The 17,179-nt window shown below is 42.3% G+C and overlaps 1 protein-coding gene across 1 annotated transcript in view; it reads right to left on the reverse strand.

Moving 5' to 3' along the window:
- The window catches only part of LOC120019345 (opsin-5-like), a 33,026-nt gene that overhangs the window by 6,240 nt on the left and 9,607 nt on the right, over positions 1 to 17,179 (reverse strand). Inside the window, exons 2-3 of the mRNA XM_038962637.1 lie at positions 1,522 to 1,641; positions 47 to 217 (exon numbers count right to left, since the gene is read on the reverse strand). Of these exons, the coding sequence (XP_038818565.1) occupies positions 47 to 217; positions 1,522 to 1,641 (291 nt within the window). The remainder of the gene's footprint in view (positions 1 to 46; positions 218 to 1,521; positions 1,642 to 17,179) is intronic.

Genomic DNA, 17,179 nt, shown 5'->3' on the forward strand with positions numbered 1-17,179 from the left:
CCCCTGCTGTAAACCAAACACAAACTGAGAACATAGCCCACTGTACCGTATCTGAGATGGCAGATCTTGAGATATCTGTCTAGGCTGACTACGGTCATAGTGATGAGGCTGCCAACACCGAAGAAGAAGCCAGCCCAGCCATAGAAACGACAGCCCTCCCAGCCAAACAGCCAGCGGTGGGAGAAACTGGACGCCACAAAGAACGGCTTCCCTGTGACTTCAAGACCAAACACACACAGTTGTTAACTACCTCAAATGATCAGTGTGTGCTGTGAAGACATGCGAATATATAGTATACATGTACAGTAACATAGTAATGCAGGCCTTAAAATGCATGAGAATTCCAATGAAAAACCATCATCTTCATCCACTTGACATAACAGAAGTGCTGTTTCTTCAAACCCCACAATGATAACAGATACAGTAAAGTTACAATCCTGAGGCATAGCATGTGACAGAAGAGGTGATAATGAATAGTGTTTCTATCGTGTGAGGAGAAAGTGGCATCCTCACCGGTCTGACGCCACAGAGGTTCAGAGAGCACAGTTATGACCCTGTCTCTATGTACATGTTGACGTACACACACTGCACTCTCCACCAACCCTCATAGTTAATAAAATAGTCTTTCTCTCACTTTATGACTCCTACAGTATTACGGTAAAATGGCTACGAAATATTCTGGCCCTCTTTTCATTTGGACCTCCAACATCTGAGTGATATTCCCAAGATGCAGGCAAAGCTGGCAGACACAAATAGATCATGCTTGTTGTCTGCTGTGGACGTTGGCTCAAGTCCTAGAGAGCAATGCAGGCGTCTCATACAGAGAGACATAGTTGGCCCAGAGACCAAGAAATGAACAGATAAACAAGTGAGCATCCCGTGGTTGTATGAGACACAGAGAGAGCTGGCCAGAGATTGTTCTGAGACTGAGACATACTGTTGTGAATTCTGCTTCTGGCTGGGTCACAGGGACTCTGAGAAACTAGAATATTCTCAGATAAAGGGGATTTTTAAAACAAAATTTCTTAACTAAGATGACTGCTTACAGTGGAACTAAATCTCTTGTACATCAAAGGCCTAGTCTTTCGATATAGTGTGATCAATATGCCAGGTAGAGTAATATTAGAGGTGAGTTCTTTTTACGTGATGCTGTTCCTCTAATATCCAAACGATGGCGATAAAGGACTAATTCCAGATTAAACCACAATTTAGCAGTTACTAAACATGCCTAAAAAGTTATGACTTTAAAGCAACTCAGTGATTCTCTCTCTCTCTCTTACTCTCTCGCTTTCTTGTCATTATATTCCACCACTTCATCTTCTTCCAACCATGACAACCATTCCCATGTGTCAGGATGTACAGTACATGAGTAAATGTTAATGCAGCGCTACCATTGTTCATATCCATGCTGTTCTGAATGGAAATACACAGACTACACAGGACCAATCCACCATACACTGTTCTGTACAGAAACACACTGTACATGGACATACTGTATGAAGAGAATGCGCAATGGTTTACCTGATATGCCAAAGTCAAATATGGCTAAGTTGACTGTCATGAGCTCAGGCGGCCTTAGCTTTGTCTTGCGTTTGATGGTCATGTATATAACATAGCCATTTCCTATGGCTGACATGATCCCTGCAGAGAAAACAGAGGACAAGAGGAAGACATGACAAGTTGTAAAATGCAACATGACAGGGTGTACCTACAGGTTAGTCAATTTACATACTTAGGCCTATGGCATAATTGGTTTAATTATAATGCTATAATACTTTAAAGGGGCAATCTGCAGTTGCTACGTCCATTTTTTGACTTATAAATGAATGATATGTACATATAGATTTTTGAAGAATATAACTTAGAAATGCCTCATGATCTTAGTTGAACTGTCGTACCCCATTAGAACCCAAAATATAAGCTAGTTTATTTTACTCGCCAATCTCTGGATAATAAAATTGATGAGCTCAAGGCGAGAGTTACTTTTCAAAAAGACATCAGGGATTGTAACATACTCTGCTTCACAGAAACGTGGCTCTCTCGAGATATACTGTCTGACTCTGTAAAGCCAGTTGGGATCTCAGTACATCGCGCCGACAGGAACAAACATCTCTCCGGGAAGCAGAAGGGTGGAGGTATATGTTTTATGATTAACGTCTTATGGTGTAACTGTGATAGCATACAGGAACTCAAGTTCTTCTGTTCACCTAACCTAGAATATCTCACAATCAAATGCCGACCGTACTATCTCCCAAGCAGAGGGAGCACCCCCCTATCCACATCGATGGTACCACAGTGGAGAAGGTGAAAAGCTTCAAGTTCCTCGGCGTACACACCACTGACAATCTGAAATGGTCCACCCACACAGACAGTGTGATGAAGAAGGCGCAACAGATGGATTACCAGGACGTGTACTCTGAGCATGCGTTGACCAACTGGCAAATGTCTTCACTGACATTTTCAACCTCTCCCTGTCTGAGCCTGTAATACTAACATGTTTCAAGCAGACTACAATAGTCCCTGTGCCCAAGAACACTAAGGTAACTTGCCTAAATGACTACCGACCTGTAGCACTCACGTCTGTAGCCATGAAGTCCTTTGAAAGGCTGGTCATGGCCCACATCAACACCATTATCCCAGAAACCCTAGACCCACCCCAGGTTGCATGCCGCCCCAACAGGTCCACAGATGATACAATCTCTATTGCACTCCACACTGCCCTTTCCCACCTGGACAAAAGGAACACCTGTGTGAGAATGCTATTCATTGATTACAGCTCAGCGTTCAACAGCATAGTGCCCTCAAAGCTCATCACTAAGCTAAGGACCCTGGGACTAAACACCTCCCTCTGCAACTGGATCCTGGACTTACTGACGGGCCGCCCCCAGGTGGTAAGGGTAGGCAACAACACATTCTCGGTCCCCTTCTGTACTCCCTGTTCACTCATGACTGCATGGCCAGGCATGACTCCAACACCATCATTAAGTTTGCTGATGACACAACAGTCAAATATGATCACCGACAACGATGAGACATATTACCTCAATTACCTTGACTAACTGGTGCCCCCGTACATTGACTCTGTACTGGTACCCTCTGTAAAAAGCCTCGCTATTGTTATTTTACTGCTGCTCTTTAATTATTTGTTACCTTTATTTTTTATTTTTTACTTTACACTTAATTTTCTTAAAACAGCATTGTTGGTTAAGGGCTTGTAAGTAAGCATTTCACTTTAAGGTCTACACCTGTTATATTCGGCGCATGTGACAAATAAACATTTATTTGATTTGATCTGCTTGCTTGGCAGAGTGTCACTCTTCCATAGAAACGCTGTGCATGTATTGGCTGCAATGACTGCAAATTTAATGAATCTGGTTTTGCTACCAATATTAACTGGTAGAACAGTCATCTCCAAGGAGAATAAGGGAAGGATCTAGTGGTACAGTCATATTAGTGACCTGTGATAAGATCTGAATAATTCTTCCCAATAATTGCCTAGTTCAGGGCAGGACCACCCCTGTTTTACAAGGCCCATACACATTCACAATGGTAATGGGCTCAGTATTAATACAACCCTGAATGATCACAAACCTACCTCCTTTGTCTTTAATCTGAGATTGAAGCTGAAAGAGGCATTGCTTATTAATGAGAATGGCCACCCCTCTTGCCCGAGAGGTGAAAGATGAATAGTACACTTGACCCACCCACTCTCTCTTCAGTTTATCATGCTCAGAGTCAGTCAGGTGTGTCTCCTGAAGAAGAGCTATATCAACCTTATGCTGCTTTAGATAATTCAGAATGTGTTTGAGCTTGACTGGGAATTTAGTACCCCTAATGTTAGTTGTCATAAATGTATACATATTAGGTGTCGACATCTTTAAAGAAAATAAGAAAGAGGGAAAGAGATGCAACTAAAATTGTGTTGAGCGTGTACAAATTGTACAAAATGAAAGTATAAAATAGTCAACATCTCATGGGCTAATACCCTGACCCTACCACAAACCCACCCAACCCCCTCCCAAACTGAGGGAGTTAAAAACCCATACCCCTAGACACTAGTCTTTAAGCTAGATGTATCTGCTATGCATAGCATCGGCTGAAGTAGGTCAATTCTAAATTATATGTACAAGATAGCACATAAAAGTGCATTGACTGTTCACTGTAATATGAAAATGTTGTCAGTCGAGTCACAAAATCAATCAAAGCGGAAAATGTCGTCAACAATGCTGACGGGATTATTTAGCCCCACATGACCATGTCAACAACAAAAAAACAGAAAAAAACAGAGGATTCATTCATGGTCACTAGCAACACCTACCCGCACACACAAATGTCAACCAATCGTCATTCCCCAAGGCACTCTGAAACCTGTGCCGCACAGTGACAAAAGTGTTGACCACAAATGCACCCAAGCAGCACAGGAAAAAAGTTAAGCTATGATGAATAAATGAAAACCTTTACCAGATGAGAACTATCATCCCGTATATGAAATAGAGATAATTAGTTAAACAAATCACCATCATCCTGAGTCCATATTATGGCAAGAACAGCTCAAATAAGCAAAGAGAAATGACAGTCCATCATTACGTTAAGACATGAAGGTCAGTCAATGTGGAACATTTCAAGAACTTTTAAAGTTTCTTCAAGTGCAGTTGCAAAAACCATCAAGCGCTATGATGAAACTGGCTCTCATGAGGACCGCTACAGGAAAGGAAGACCCAGAGCTGCTGCAGAGGATGAGTTCATTAGAGGTACCAGTCTTAGAAATCAGCAATTAACAGCACCTCAGAAATTGCAGCCCAAATAAATGCTTCACAGAGTTCAAGTAACAGACACATCTCAACATCAACTGTTCAGAGGAGACTGCGTGAATCAGGCGTTCATGGTCAAATTGCTGCAAAGAAACCACTACTAAAGGACACCAATAAGAAGAATAGACTTGCTTGGGCCAAGAAACACAATCAATGGACATTAGACCGGTGGAAATCTGTCCTTTAGTCTGATGAGTCCAAATTTGAGATTTCTGGTTACAACCGCCGTGACTTTGTGAGACGCAGAGTAGGTGAACGGATGATGTCTGCATGTGTGGTTCCCACCGTGAAGCATGGAAGAGGAGGTGTCATGGTGTGGGGGTGCTTTGCTGGTGACACTGTCAGTGATTTATTTAGAATTCAAGGCATACTTAACCAGCATTGCTACCACAGCATTCTGCAGTGATACACCATCCCATCTGGTTTGCGCTTAGTGGGACAATCATTTGTTTTTCAACAAGACAATGACCCAAAACAGGACAATGACCCAAAACACACCTCCAGGCTGTTTAAGGGCTATTTGACCAAGAAGGAGAGAGATGGAGTGCTGCATCAGATGACGTGGCCTCCACAATCACCCGACCTCAACCCAATTGAGATAGTTTGGATGAGTCGGACCGCACAGTGAAGCAAAATTAGCCAACAAGTGCTCAGCATATGTGGGAACTCCTTCAAGACAATTGGAAAAGCATTCCAGGTGAAGCTGGTTGAGAGAATGCCAACAGTGTGCAAAGCTGTCATCAAGGCAAAGGGTGGCTACTTTGAAGAATCTAAAATATATTTAGATTTGTTTAACACTTTTTTGGTTACTACAAAATTCCATGTGTTATTTTATTGTTTTGATGTCTTCACGATTCTTGTACAATGTAGAAAATAGTAAAAATAAAGAAAAACCCTTGAATGAGTAGGTGTGTCCAAACCTTTGACTGGTACTGTACATACATACACATACACAATTTTAAAGCTATCGTCTAGCTGGCAATTAGGCGGTCAGTCACATATTAGTGCCAACTGGTGTACAGCTTATCCCTGCCTCGGTATCACTAACGCTAGCATACATCTCTAACAATAAACAAACCAGCAAACATTAGTAGCTAAAATTCCCTGAAGTAATATAAACAACATAGTTTGGCTTGAAACCCAGTCAAAAGCCACATAGCTATTTAACCAAACCCGACTGGACCACTATGCGTAAAAGAAAAGTATACAGAAAAATGTAATGTAGCTATAGCTATAGTCACAACCTTGTAAACTTAGCGAGCTGGCTTAATAGCGCAGCCAACATTAGCTATGATCCAACGTTACCTCGCCAGTCATTATCAAGCTAGCCATCTAGCCAGCCAACCCTGACAGCCAGTCGATCATATAAGTAATTTCATGGTATCCTCATGTTTCACTAGTGACGGGCCACCCCCAGGTGGTAAGGGTAGGTAACCCACACTGGATCCAAATTCAAAAGACAGTTCCTTATGATGTAGTAGGAGTGAACAAGTCAGGGAGTTCTTTCCTCATGTATGTTTCAGCCGTCTTCACAGCGTCAAATGTGCACTCACCATTCTTGGTTTCGATCCACAAAGTCACCGGGTAGCGCAGGCCGTATGCCAAGCCAGCCTGCCGCAGAAGCCTCTTCGGTGGGGAGAAAGCCATCCTCCTCTTGTGTAGTATGGAACAAATATCAGGAAATATCATGATTCTGGCATCACCGTACTTGAGCTCTCACCTTGCTCGGACAGCAGAGAGGATGCGGACATTGCCCTGGTACCGTAGAAATGTTTTGACAAATGCCCTGGGTGCAACATGGCCAGGCAGCCGCCTCCGTAGCGTGAGATGGGCCCTCTCGATTTCCAGTGGGTACGCGGAAGAGGGTAAATCCAGAATTTGGGGAATTCATTCCTGTAGAAAGGAGACTCCCTCAACAGCCTCAAATTCGAGCGCTTTTGTACATTTTCGCAATAATCTAATTTCTCCTTGAGTTTAGAAATGGTGTCTCCAAACTTCTTGTACTTCTGGTCCACATCCTCGCAGATGTCGAGGATGGAAGCCTGGTGGTCAGCATGGTCTTTTTCTAACTTTGTCACTCGCCCCTTTGTGACTTTCTGGTCTTCGTGGAGTTTATCGACCAGCACATCAATCTTGATGAGGCGTTCAGAAAGTGTCTCTTGGATTTTTGTTATACTCTTGTCCTTCTCCATTCTGAACCATGCTAGTGCTTCTTCCAAGCTAGCATCCGTCGAGGTCGAAAAGGACTGTAAGAGGGGGGCACTTTTCCATGCCTCGTCTGTGGATTTGCAAAAATATATGTTTTAACTTCCAACTCACTATTAATGAACAGGTAAACCGTGTCAAAATGCCTTAAAAGTTTTCTAAAGTTTGAGGACGCTACGCAGACGCATCTTGTTAGAGCTTCGCCATTGCCGGAAGTCTGCACATGCCATCTTAATAGGCTTTCCATTGATACTGATCAATAGTTAATTGTTATTCACAAACATGTATTTATCTGTCAATACTGACGTCAGTGTGCTGCTAACAGCTTTGCTTCCTCTACGTCCCTGTCCCCTTACTGGGCTTGAACCGGTGGCAGCAATTACAGATGCGAGTCTTTTGGGGTACGACGCTACAAGCTTGGCACACCTGTATTTGGGGAGTTTCTCCCATTCTTCTCTGCAGATCCTGTCAAGCGCTGTCAGGTTGGATGGGGAGCGTCACTGCACAGCTATTTTCAGGTCTCTCCAGAGATGTTCGATCGGGTTCAAGTCTGGGCTCTGGCTGGGCCACTCAAGGACATTTATAGACTTGTCCCAAAGCCACTCCTGCTTTGTCTTGGCTGTGTGCTTAGGGTTGTTGTCCTGTTGAAAGGTGAACCTTCGCCCCAGTCTGAGGTCCTGAGTGCTCTGGAACACGTTTTCATCAAGGATCTCTCTGTACTTTGCTCTATTCATCTTTCCCTCAATCCTGACTAGACTCCCAGTCCCTCCAACTGAAAAACATCCCACAGAATGATGCTGCCAAAACAATACTTCACCGTAGGGATGGTATTGGCCAGGTGATAAGCGGTGCCTGGTTTTCTCCAGATGTAACGCTTGACATTCAGGCCAAAGCGTTTAATCTTGGTTTCATCAGACCAGAGAATCGTGTTTCTCATGGTCTGAGAGTCCTTTAGGTGCCTTTTGGCAACCTCCAAGCAGGCTGTCATGTGCCTTTTACTGAGGAGTGGCTTCCATCTGGTCACTCCATAAAGGCATGATTGGTGGATTGCTGCAGAGATGGTTGTCCTTCTGGAAAGTTCTCCCATCTCCACAGAGGAACTCTGGAGCTCTGTCAGAGTGACCATTGGGTTCTTGGTCACCTCCCTGACCAAGGCCCTTCTCCCCCGATTGCTCAGTGTGGCAAGGCGGCCAGCTCTAAATAGAGTCTTGGTGGTTCCAAACTTCTTCCATTTAAGAATGATGGAGGCCACTGTGTTCTTGGGGACATTCAATGCTGCAGATATGTTTTGGTACCCTTCCCCAGATCTGTGCCTCGACACAATCCTGTCTCGGAGCTCTATGGACAATTCCTTCGACCTCATGGCTTGGTTTTTCCTTTGACATGCACTGTCAACTGTGGGACCTTATATAGACAGGTGTGTGCCTTTCCAAATCATGTCCAATCAATTGAATTTACCACAAGTGGACTCCAATGAAGTTGTAGAAACATCTCAAGCATATCAATGGAAACAGGATGCAACAGAGCTCAATTTTGAGTCTCATAGCATAGGGTCTGAATACTTATGTAAATGCTGTTATGTACCTGTAGCACTAACACCTGTTTATTTTATTGTCATGTAAACCATGATCTACTGTTGTGTGTACAAGTCCATTGAAACACCCATGAAAAGAAGACAAAGAGACGCTTCATGTTTGGGTAGACAGACATTATCCTCTGCTCTATTCTATGATATGTGATGTGAGCATATACCCTGTAAAGCAGGGTTTCCCAAACTCAGTCCTGGAGCCTCCCCTGGCTGCATGTTTTGTTTTTGCCCTAGCACTACACAGCTGATTCAAATAATCAAAGCTTGATGATGAGCTGGTTATTAGGGCAAAAACCACATGCGCCTGGGGGGGCCCCAGGACCGAGTTTGGGAAACCCTGCTATAAAGTGAAGGCTCTCTAGCTCATTCTCTGGTAAAATTTTCCATTCACTCTGGACTGCATCAGCTGAATGACCCTGGTTTTACACACAAAGCAAGTTATTGAGAGAAATTTAGGAGGGGAAAAATGAATTATCTATTGCATTCCAATTCTATCATATGATTAACAGATTACAGAAAGACTAAACAAATGGGTTATACAGTTTATTTTTTCAGTTATCGAGGGCACAGGATATGGACAGAACATCAGGGCGTAACCACATTTGATCTTCTTAATGATTAAGTCCATGTCTAGCTTAAGGGTTAAACGGAAAATGTTAGTATGGCTGCACACATTTGTTTGTGCCATGCAATATCAATGTGACCATGAGTTGTTTGACTTTTGTGATTAATTTATACCTAAGCAGAAAAGTAAAGAAAACATACAAATAAACATGCAAGAGAACAGTACACTGTCCTTCTCTCAGCACATATCAAAGCTGCAGGCTAAAGTTATATCTAGACTTGGTTTCCTCTATTGTAATCGCTCCTCTTTCACCCCAGCTGCCAAACTAACCCTGATTCAGATGACCATCCTACCCATGCTAGATTATGGAGATGTAATTTATAGATCGGCAGGTAAGGGTGCTCTCGAGCGGCTAGATGTTCTTTACCATTCGGCCATCAGATTTGCCACCAATGTTTCTTATAGGTCACATCACTGCACTCTACACTCCTCTGTAAACTGGTCATCTCTGTATACCCGTCGCAAGACCCACTGGTCGACGCTTATTTATAAAACCCTCTTAGGCCTCACTCCCCCCTATTTGAGATATCTACTGCAGCCCTCATACTCCACATACAACACCCGTTCTGCTAGTCACATTCTGTTCAAGGTCCCCAAAGCACACACATCCCTGGGACTCTCCTCTTTTCAGTTCGCTGCAGTTAGCGACTGAAACGAGCTACAACAAACACTCAAACTGGACAGTTTTATTTCAATCTCTTCATTCAAAGACTCAATCATGGACACTCTTACTGACAGCTGTGGTACTTTGCGTGATGTATTGTTGTCTCTACCGACTTGCCATTTGTGCTGTTGTCTGTGCTCAATAATGTTTTGTGCCATGTTTTGTGCTGCTACCATGTTGTTGTCATGTCGTGTTGCTACCATGGTGTGTTGTCATGTGTTGCTGCCTTGCTATGTTGTTGTCTTAGGTCTCTCCTTATGTAGTGTTGTGTTGTCTCTCTTGTCGAGGTTTGTGTTTTGTCCTATATTTATATATTTTTGTTTTGTAATCGCAGTCCCCGTCTTCGCAGGACGCCTTTTGCCTTTTGGTAGCCCGTCATTGTAAATAACAATTTGTTCTTAACTGACTTGCCCAGTTAAATAAAGGATCAATGTAAAAAAAAAAAAAAAAAGACCATGTTTTGCGCTGCTACCATGTTATGTTGCTACCATGTTGTTGTCATGTTGTGTTGCTACCATGTTATGTTGCTACCATGTTGTTGTCATGTTGTGTTGCTACCATGTTATGTTGCTACCATGTTGTTGTCATGTTGTGTTGCTACCATGTTATGTTGCTACCATGTTGTTGTCATGTTGTGTTGCTACCATGTTATGCTGCTACCATGTTGTTGTCATGTTGTGTTGCTACCATGGTGTGTTGTCATGTGTTGCTGCCTTGATATGTTGTTGTCTTAGGTCTCTCTTTATGTAGTGTTGTGTTGTCTCTCTTGTCGTGATGTGTGTTTTGTCCTATAAGGCCTTTTGCCTTTTGGTAAGCCGTCATTGTAAATAAGAATTTGTTCTTAACTGACTTGCCCAGTTAAATAAAGGTTAAATGTAAAAAATAAAAATAAAAAGTTTTTATGAAGAACCAATACAACTTCCCACAATACCATTTGGAGAACCTTTAGCAAACAAAGGAATGGTCTGAATGTCCTGAACCTGTTTGGTGGGACTGAGGTCACCAAGAAATGCCAAGCAGACCTGAAGTTGTATGTAATTTATATCCCGAATGTCCTTGTACACAGCAACTCATCACTTTAATGTCAAAGCATCTCCTGTCTCTCTGTTAGACACTTTAGGGTGAATTGGATGTCCCTGTTCACTGCTGCCTGCCTCTCTCTCTTTTCCCATCACCACCTTCCAGACTCTGCTCAGTACACACATCTTTGGAGGTTAGCAAGGAGCCTCAATGTGGAAGTTACCTCTGCCTGTTGTTTATTGTGTGCCAGTTTCGGGTCAGTCATATTTTCTTATGATCTCCTATTCCATAGAGAGGCCTGACACACATTAAAATCAGTCAATCGTTTGGGGTAATTTATGGCATTGCTAGTGGTACTACTGTTTCTAGCGGGAGAGACTGTGAGGGGTTTATAGAATGGTCTTGTACAACTGGGCTTATTACCTAGCAGCATTAGCATAATCAAAGTCAACCAACACAGCTGTAAAGAGAGTGCAGACCAGGGATGGGGATGGTACAGTCCCTCGGAGCAAGTAATGGAGTAGACAGGTGTAGGACTTATGGGTGTTAGGGAGTGAGAGATGGAGGGAGGGAGTGGGAGAGAGACATGGGATTCATGGGACTCAGGAGCTCAGAGGGATAAGCCCCAAATGTCTTTCTCACTGAAAAGCCACATCAAAATGCATGAGACCCTGGCATGAGGCATCTTCACCGTCCATCGGTTCATTAGGTCAGGACAGCAGTTATACAGGGCATTGTAGAGTTTGCAAATGGCTCAGCAAAATATAAACAAAACATTTGTCGGTATGAACATTTCTGTGAACACACACAAGGCTGTTGTTGTGGCAAGAGAAACAAAAAATGACAAGAAAAGATTTGTGACAGGTGTGCATCCTGAAGTAAAGAAATAAGTAAATCTGACATCCAGGAAAATAAAACCCTGAGTTTCCCTACTGACTGCAAGTGATGTTTAATACGAAGGTGAGCATATTAAAGAGACAGAGATTGCATAACTGTATCTATTCATAAATGAATCTATCGATTCCTGTATCTATTCAATCAATTTGAGTCATGGATACAAATCTACCTAATTTTCGAACGTTGCTACGGGCACAGCCAAATAACACAAGTAATGGATTTGACTTTACTTTACTTCCATACTTCAGCGCGCAGATGGAAAACTTGCTGGAGTAAATTATTTGAAGGAGTCCATTTATAGAGTATAAAATTCAAGTAAACAAGTATAAGTGTATAAGTGTAATTTTACATTTATTTCATTCAAGTTAGCTAACATTACCTTCTAGTAGTTCTGTTGTGATACATAGAGATAGATAGGACTCATCTTTAGATCTTTGCTATTATAGCATCTGTGACAGCATGGACAGCACCACTGAGGCTACAACCCTAAGGAATCTCTACACAGTTGACTACTATGACTAATTTAAAATGGTGGAAACATGGTGGAAGCCCTCAATGGCGCTGCCCATGCTAAAATGACCTATTGGCCACTAGAGTCATCTATCATTCTCTATGGTTGTGTCAGCATTAAGGGCCATCCACCAAGCCAATAACTATACTATAACGATAATTAAAAAACTATAAAACGATGGTGAGCATCCACACTAGAGGAAAGTGTATCATTCTACTGTCCTACACCTGTCAATCAACTGATCAAGGCATCCTACTGCACACTGCCTATTAATAAGGTGGTAACACAAGACCATTCAGTGATTTCAGGGTGTCATTGTCACAGTGACAACTTAAAATAATACTTAAATGTACATGTAGGCATAATGAAAAATAATATATTAACTCATATTTAAATGTTGCAATTCAACAACAAACACTGTTTAGCCTGCACATATTTTACAGCATGTCATAGCCTCGTTGTTCATGTGGTTTGCAAGTGATTTCCATTTTTCAAATGGTTGTCAATTACTTTGAGTCTTCTTTTTCACTGTGCTCATCTCTTTGTCTGTTCTGTTCAACTATTTGCAATGCATCAGTGCAACAATGTTATCATAATCAGCCAAAAGTGATCACACCAATGCAATTTCTCTCCTCAGCTTTCCCAGACAGATAATATGGCCTATGCTGTAGGCCTGTTTTAAGCCTGCTTCTTTCCCTAGGGCTATTAGGCCTAGTATAGAAATATGATAAAAATAAATGTCCTATAGCTTTGGCAGCCTAAAGCCTAACCTGGGATTTCAAGAGAAGAGGAATGGCCTAATGCTGAGAGACTTCCGCAGCCTATTGTGCACGGGAACTGCTGGAAGAGAGAGGCTACTGATGTTTAGCCAACGTAAGAAGCTAAATATTAGGGCTATACAGAGGTGTAAAGTAGCCATGAAAAATACTTTGAAGTACTACTTAAATCTGTACTTTACTTTACTATTCACATTTTTTACAACTTCTACTTTTAGTCCACTACATTCCTAAAGAAAACATGTACTTTTTACTCCCATACCTTTTCACTGACAACCAAAAGTATTCTTTACATTTCGAATATGGTCCAATTCACGCATCTATCAATATAACGCGTTGTCATCCTCGGACTCACTAAACACAAGTGAGTGTGCCCCTGGCTGTCTGTTAAAAAAAGAACATCTTGCTGTCTGGTTTGCGTAATATAAGGACGTTGATGTGTAGAATTTACTTTGACTTTTTACTTTTACTCAAGTATGACAATTGAGTACCTTTTCCTCCACTGTACTTAAGTACCTTTAAAACCAGATACTTTTAGACTTTTACGCAAGTAGTATTTTACTGGGTGACTTTCACTTTTACTTGAATCATTTTCTATTAAGGTATCTTTACTTTTACTTAAGTATAACAACTGAGTACTTTTTACACAACTGGGGCTATAGACTAAATATTTACCTGTCAAAGTGCAAGAAAACAAAGTTAACAGATGATGAAATGGCAGATCTTTGCTTTACTCTAGACTGCACTCTAGATCCAGTCAATTCACACAGCTTAAGAAAAAAAAGTTAACAGATAAGGAAATCATAGGTAGGCCTAGTCTACATTATGTGCACTCCCAAAGCTGCGATGAGTCCCCGAGCATGCAGCTTGAAAAGCTACCCTATTGATTATGTCTTTAGGGACAATAAATGTATCCTACCTAAGCTACAACAGCACAATGTAATGTTAATATTGTTATCAAGAGTACTAAACTGTAGTCTAGGCTGTCAACTGCAGTAAATAGCCTATAGCTCAAAAGCCTGGCATTTTGAATACTGTGGAAGGACCAACAGAGGACAGGCTTCTCCCACAGACAGTAGCCCAGCCCGGCATGTGAGTCAGGGTGATCAGAGGCAATTAAGCACAGCTGACGGTACTAATGAGCTATTCTCTTCCCCTACAAGAGAGAGGAGGTAACAGGGAGAAAGAAAAGAGCGTTTGCTTCTACAAAGGAGAGGACACCACCTCTAGGGAATGTTCACCACGGATCCGGACAACCGCCCGAAGGGAGCTCTCCACGGACGGATCGTGAAGGTGGTGACACCCGTGATTTATGTTATAGTTTAAAGATACTCACCTTGTGTTCCTTGTTCTTGTGAAGATTTGTTTTCCTTGGGATATTGTCCTTGATTGTGTTTGAGAAGGGTAAAAAATACCTCAGAACTTTGTTCAATTAAGAACTTGCTCCTGACTCGTTTATTCTACCTTTCTACTTTAGAGCAACCTCCAAGTACTTGGTCTGCTCACAATACATATTAATTTTGAAATGACTGCATCTAGCCTACCTGATTGGGAAACCATTTGGATCAGTTATGGGGGGTTTTTCTCTGCAATTTAGCCTACAAGGTCAAGGCACACTAGTAGACCAGTATTTTGCAGTGGCATGTCTTCATGGATGCCAAGGGAAACTAGGCTTCCCCAAAACATTTACCATGGGGGATACAGAAATGTATCTTTCGTCTCTGTTTTCGTAATTGTCCTTCAATTTGCAAGAGGATGACTCTCACCGGAGAAAGCATTGAAGCGAGCGAAACAGCACCCCTCTGTTTCTGTATGTGTACACCTCGATTTGGTCTAATGTACATTACACTACCGTTCAAAAGTTAGGGGTCACTTAAATGTCCTTGCTTTTTTTAAAGAAATTCAAATTTTATCATTAAAATAATTTCAAAATGATCAGAAATACAGTGAAGAGTTTTTGTAAATGACTATTGTAGCTGGAAACGGCATTTTTTTATGGATTATCTACGTAGGTGTACAGAGGCCCATTATCAGCAACCATCACACCTGTGTTCCAATGGCACGTTGTGTTAGCTAATCCAAGTTTATCATTTTAAAAGGCTAATTGATCATTAGAAAACCCTTTTGCAATTATGTTAGCACAGCTGAAAAGTGTTCTGATTTAAGGAAGCAATAACACTGTCGTTAGACTAGTTTAGTATCTGGAGCATCAGCATTTGTGGGTTTGATTACAGGATCAAGTGGCCAGAATTAAGGCCTTCTGAAACTCGTCAGTCTATTGTTCTGAGAAATGAAGGCTATTCCATGCGAGAAACTGAAGATCTCATATAACGCTGTGTCTTACTCCCTTCACAGAACAGCGCAAACTGTCTCTAACCAGAATTGAAAACGGAGTGGGAGGCCCTGGTGCACAACTGAGCAAGAGGACAAGTACATTAGTGTCTAGTTTGAGAAACAGATGCCTCACAACAGCGAAGAGGTGACTCCAGGATGCTGGCCTTCTAGGCAGAGTTCCTCTGTCCAGTGTCTGTGTTCTTTTTCCCATCTTAATCTTTTCTTTTATGGGCCAGTCTGAGATGGGGCTTTTTCTTTGCAACTCTGCCTAGAAGGCCAGCATCTGGAGTCGCCTCTTCACTGGTGACTGAGATTGGTGTTTTGCGGGTACTATTTAATGAAGCTGCCAGTTGAGGACTTGTCTGTTTCTCAAACTAGACGGACTAATGTACTTGTCCGCTTGCTCATTTGTGCACCGAGGCCTCCCACTCTAATCGAACCCACAAATGCTGATGCTCCAGATACTCAACTAGTCTAAAGGCCAGTTTTATTGCTTTAATCAGGACAACAGTTTTCAGCTGTGCTAACATAATTGCAAAAGGGTTTCCTAATGATCAATTAGCCTTTTAAAAGGATAAAGTTGGATTAGCTAACACAACGTGCCATTGGAACACAGGAGTGATGGTTACTGATAATGGGCCTATGTAGATATTCCATAAAAAATCTGCCGTTTCCAGCTACAATAGTCATTTACAACAACAATGTCTACAGTCGTGGCCAAAAGTTGAGAATGACACATTAATTCTCACAAAGTCTGCTGCCTCAGTTTGTATGATGGCAATTTGCATATACTCCAGAATATTATAAAGAGTGATCAGATGAATTGCAATTAAATGCAAAGTCCCTCTTTGCCATGCAAATTAACTGAATCCCCCCAAAACACTGCATTTCAGCCCTGCAACAATTCTCTCGTTACAGGTGTGAGTGTTAACGAGGACAAGGCTGGAGATCACACTGTCATGCTGATTGAGTTCGAATAACAGACTGAAAGCTTCAAAAGGAGGGTTGTGCATGGAATCATTGTTCTTCCTCTGTCAACCATGGTTACCTGCAAGGAAACACGTGCCGTCACCATTGCTTTGCACAAAAAGGGCTTCACAGGCAAGGATATTGCTGCCAGTAAGATTGCGCCTAACTCAACCATTTATTGGATCATCAAGAATTTCAAGGAGAGTGGTTCAACTGTGGTGAAGAAGGCTTCAGGGAGCTGAAGAAAGTCCAACAAGCGCCAGGACCGTCTCCTAAAGTTGATTCAGCTGCGGGATCGGGGCACCACCAGTACAGAGCTTGCTCAGGAATGGCAGCAGGCAGGTGTGAGTGCATCTGCACGCACAGTGAGGCAAAGACTTTTGGAGGATGGCCTGGTGTCAAGAAGGGCAGCAAAGAAGCCACTTCTCTCCAGGAAAAGCATCAGGGACAGACTGATATTCTGCAAAAGGTACAGGGATTGGACTGCTGAGGACTGGGGTAAAGTCCAATTGTTTGGGGCATCCGGAAAAAAGTTTGTCTGGAGAAGACAAGGTGAGCGCTACCATCAGTCCTGTGTCATGCCAACAGTAAAGCATCTGAGACCATTCATGTGTGGGGTTGCTTCTCAGCCAAGGGAGTGGGCTCACTCACAATTTTGCCTAAGAACACAGCCATGAATAAAGATCGGCACCAACACATCCTCCGAGATCAACTTCTCCCAACCATCCAGGAACAGTTTGGTGACAAACAATGCCTTTTCCAGCATGATGGAGCACCTT

The sequence above is a fragment of the Salvelinus namaycush genome, chromosome 24 (genome assembly GCF_016432855.1).
Source record: "Salvelinus namaycush isolate Seneca chromosome 24, SaNama_1.0, whole genome shotgun sequence".
Lineage (NCBI taxonomy): Eukaryota > Metazoa > Chordata > Actinopteri > Salmoniformes > Salmonidae > Salvelinus > Salvelinus namaycush.